At 39.6% G+C, this 4,395-nt stretch overlaps 1 protein-coding gene and 1 pseudogene across 1 annotated transcript; both read left to right on the top strand.

Annotated features, from left to right (window-relative positions):
• The first annotated feature begins 111 nt into the window (after positions 1-111).
• LOC113350685 lies at positions 112-722 on the top strand (annotated as a pseudogene).
• A 40-nt stretch (positions 723-762) lies between these two features.
• LOC113347007 (vacuolar protein sorting-associated protein 13C-like) lies at positions 763-4,164 on the top strand. Its single transcript, XM_026590578.1, has 9 exons — positions 763-886; positions 991-1,133; positions 1,233-1,359; positions 1,516-1,737; positions 1,822-2,172; positions 2,544-2,705; positions 2,819-3,106; positions 3,488-3,725; positions 3,876-4,164. Exons 1-8 carry the CDS (start codon positions 767-769, stop codon positions 3,641-3,643), a joined length of 1,569 nt encoding a protein of 522 aa, XP_026446363.1. The 5' UTR covers positions 763-766; the 3' UTR covers positions 3,644-3,725; positions 3,876-4,164.
• Positions 4,165-4,395: the final 231 nt, after the last annotated feature.

Here is a 4,395-nt window from a genome sequence, read left to right as displayed (position 1 = left end):
AGAATAGTCTAGTTTGCTTTTCGTTGAATTTTCAACCTAATAGTACGTAACTTTCAATTATGCCATCTTCCATAGTAATTTGTAAGTTTTCATACAGGTTGAAAATCGTTCATGTTCCTACCAATACGTTACCGGCAAGTGGATGGTTCCAGTGATTCCTGGCAGTATTTGCCTCCAAATGCATCTTCCTCATTTTTGTGGGAAGATCTAGGTAGGAAAGGTTGTTGGAATCTTGGTGACGGAACTGATCCATCAAAATCACAGAAGTATGATATTGATGAGGTTTTCGACCACTATCCTATTCCTGAAACTGGTGGTTCAGCTAGGGCTATACGTGGTTACAGTTCTCAAAGAACAAAAGACAAATGTCGTCAAGATTAGTGATTGGATGCCTGGAGATGATCCTCCTGATACAATGCCCAAGAGAGATCTTTCTTCTTTATCGAAATTGACTGGAAGTATTCCCCAAACCATTGCAGCTTCCTCCTACAGATGGTGAGTTTTCACATCATTCTTGGAGGTCGCAGACCTGGCTTATCGATTATTGATCATACACCGGAGAGATACTCTACTTATCAGTGCAAAATCTTCTGCTGTCGCACTCAAGTGGCTTGGGATCTGGTATTAGTAGGTAAGCCTTTTTTCCTGCTCTGGTAACTGTGCTTTTTTCTTTGCATACTATAGTTATGAACTTACTGATGTTTTATGGCAGGTTTAAGTGAGGATGAGCGCTATTCAAGTGGATAACCAATTGCCACTCACTCCAATGCCATTTCTTCCGGCCTCAGAGACTGGAGAACAGCTCGAGTACATCTTGAAATTCTCTTTTACAACACAATCAAATGGGTCACAAAATATATGTGTCTATCCATATATTGGTTTCCATGTATGGATTTTTCTCTGTCGCAGTTTTAATCTTCGTATTGAATCCTGCTATTAGATTATCATAATGTTTGGCTAACAAGATTAAGATCCTTCTTTCTAATTCAGGTCCCCGAGAATTGTGCCTTCTTGATAAACATCCATGAACCAATCATATGGTGCATTCATGAAATGATCCAGCATGTTAATCCCAGTAGGTTATATGAGTCACAAACAACCGCTGTTTCGGTTGATCCAGTTATACAGATTGGGTATGCAAATACTTTGACATTTGGGCTGTGAGAATGCGTTATTTCTTAAATATGACTACTTTATGTTACTGAAAAGATGTCTATTTCCCGGAACTGTAGTGTGCTTAACATATCGGAAATCCGATTCAAAGTATCAATGGGAATGTCACCAACTCAAAGGCCAAGGGGCGTTCTTGGTTTCTGGTCATCTTTGATGACTGCTTTGGGGAACACTGAGAATATGCCAGTAAGTTGTGAGATCGTTTCTGTATGTCATTTGGTTATATTATTAATTACCTCTAGGTGAGCATGACCCTGGATGCTTGATGCTGTACCAGAAATTTGATCGTAGTTTGCCTAAATATGCACCATGTTATAATGTGTTTCGTCTTGTATTCATCAGGTCAGGATTAATCAAAGATTTCATGATAATATATGCATGCGGCAGAGTGCTCTTATTAGTAATGCCATTTCCAACATTCAAAAGGATCTTCTTGGTCAGCCACTTCAACTGCTATCTGGTGTTGATATACTTGGGAATGCCAGCAGTGCATTAGGCCATATGAGCAAAGGTGTTGCTGCATTATCAATGGATAAGAAGTTCATACAAGGCCGCCAGAGACAGGTAACAACTTCAAGATACAATTTTATCCAATATTTGGATTATATGTGTGGTCATCATCTCAGATGCTGAAAACTGTTTTTCCAGGACAAAGTCATAGACATAGGTGATGTCATTAGAGAGGGAGGTGGAGCTCTAGCTAAAGGCCTGTTCAGAGGAGTCGCTGGCATCTTGACGAAGCCTCTAGAAGGTGCAAAATCTTCCGGTGTTGAAGGATTTGTTCAGGGTGTTGGTAAAGGTCTCATAGGTGCTGCTGCACAGCCTGTGAGTGGTGTCTTGGATCTTTTGTCGAAGACTACTGAAGGTGCAAATGCTGTAAGAATGAAAATAACAGCTGCTATAACTTCAGAAGAACTACTTCTTCGCCGCCGTCTTCCTCGAGTAATTAGTGGGGATAACTTGCTTCATCCTTATGATGATTACCGAGCCCAGGGACAGGTAATAACATATGTGGTTTTCTATTGGTAGCATCTACCTAATGACTAGCATTGCATAGATTGAAGTCATCCATCTAATAAAAGCTAAAATCAATTTGGGGTAAAAAGCTGCCCAACTTAAAACTGATCGTAAACATGAGGAGAAGGCACATTAGGTTTGATTAAGAGAAGTAAGCTGCCCAACTTAATCCTGCTATGAGTGTCTGTAAGCAAGAGTAAGCCCGAGTCCTAGACAGCTGAAAGTGCCTGTGATTAAGATGTTTCCCTTACCTTTATCACTTGGATCTTGCATCTTTAATGATTCGCCGTTTATTCCACATTTGGAATGAAATTGACTTCTAGATCTCTTTTGTATTTTCTTTTACCTTGTAGGTCATCTTACAGCTGGCCGAATCTGGTGCATTTTTCGGCCAAGTCGTTGATTTGCTTAAAGTTCGCGGGAAGTTTGCTTTGTCAGATTCATATGAAGACCACTTTTTACTTCCTAAAGGAAAAATACTTGTTGTCACCCATCGAAGAGTTCTACTTTTACAGGTACATTGAGTGCCCTTGTATTCTTAATCGGTGCTCTTTCACGATGTATTATCTGGTAAAATATATTTTTCCTCCCCCTAACAGAAGTGTCAAATTCTCTATCTTTTCAATAGCAACCTTCTACCATTATGGCTCAAAGAAAGTTTAGTCCAGCACGAGATCCGTGTTCAGTATTGTGGGATGTGTTATGGGATGATCTCGTGACGATGGAGCTAACCCATGGAAAGAAGGACCACCAGAGGGGACCACCTTCACGGCTCGTACTTTACTTGCAGACAAGATCAACAGAGTCAAGGGAACAGACGCGCATCATAAAATGCATTCGTGAATCTCAACAGGCTGTCGAAATTTATTCTTCAATTGAGCAAGCTATGAGCATTTACGGACCAAACCATTTGATGGTGGGCTCTCTCTCTCTCTCTCATGCGCGGGCACACACAAACACACACGCGCTGGCGCACACACACATCTATAGTTTGTATTTTTATATGCACATGTTCCAATGTTGGCCATCATCTTGGGCCTATATTGCTACACAGTTGCAATGTTGCTCTGTTGGGTCAAAAGGGGGATGTTCCCTCATCCTCTCCAAAAATCTGCTCGATTACTCTTTGAAAATGCCCTTGGATTATCTCAGTGTGAACATTAAGTTGCAGCTTCACTAGGATTTCACATACGGAGTTTCGTATGATGTATGTAGTTTTATATGTATCAGTTGGCTGTATGTAAGTTGCTGAACTAGATTCTGTTCGCATAGATCCTGACTTGATGATAAACTGCAGGGAATGCAAAAGAAGAAAGTGACAAAGCCGTATTCTCCAGGCACTGAAGATGCAGATTCTGAAGTAATTCCAAAAGAAGGAGCCTGTGTCTGGAGTCCCCAACAAGTACCTGCATCTGTCTCTTTGAGACCAACTTTTGGAAGCAGCTCAACTTGATTAAGGACAAAAAAATAGCATTGCTTGGGAATATGGTGCAACTGTTTCCTTCTTGACAGGCCTAAATGGTTTCATTCAAAAGGTAATTATGCTCGCTCCATTTATCATTCCAGATGTTGTTGACATTTACTGTAGTTTGTAGTTATGTTGATTAGATCAATATATTTGGTGTTTGAGCTGCATTCTTGAACAAAATGAGGCGTTACCACTTACTTCTTTACAGGATTTGTAGATATGTATATGATTTACGAAGAGCAGCGGCTGTTTCTGGAGAGGAGGTTTCAGAGACTTACTCAACAAAGATTTTGGCGATATCGTTGTATTTGACAATTTCTTCAGTTAAAATATATAGAAAAGAAATGCAGAATCGAGTGTACATATATGAATCCATATATTGAAAGCTTCCTCTGTAAATACAACCAACTTTACTAGTCGGCAGTAACTTTATGTTACACATGCTGCCATTTGTATATATTAATACCAGCATTTCTGTTATTCCCTTAATGTTCTTTCTAGTTTCTGATGCTCTTGATTTATTTCAACTTGGCCCGTCAGAAGTTTCTTCTCGAGGGTGATTTGTTATGATTTTGAGCTCACTACCAAACAAAGACAAACTAAAATCCAGAATAGTCCAATTATGTTATTGGTTACTGAACATAATTCAGGTGCATATTTATATTACTCCATCAACAGGATATAAGGGGTTGTGAGTCTTCTGACCTTGAAACAAAATAAACTTTTTCGTGTTTTTT

This window comes from Papaver somniferum, chromosome 2, assembly GCF_003573695.1.
Source record: "Papaver somniferum cultivar HN1 chromosome 2, ASM357369v1, whole genome shotgun sequence".
Classification (NCBI taxonomy): Eukaryota; Viridiplantae; Streptophyta; class Magnoliopsida; order Ranunculales; family Papaveraceae; genus Papaver; species Papaver somniferum.
This window is presented reverse-complemented; position numbering and strand designations above follow the sequence as displayed.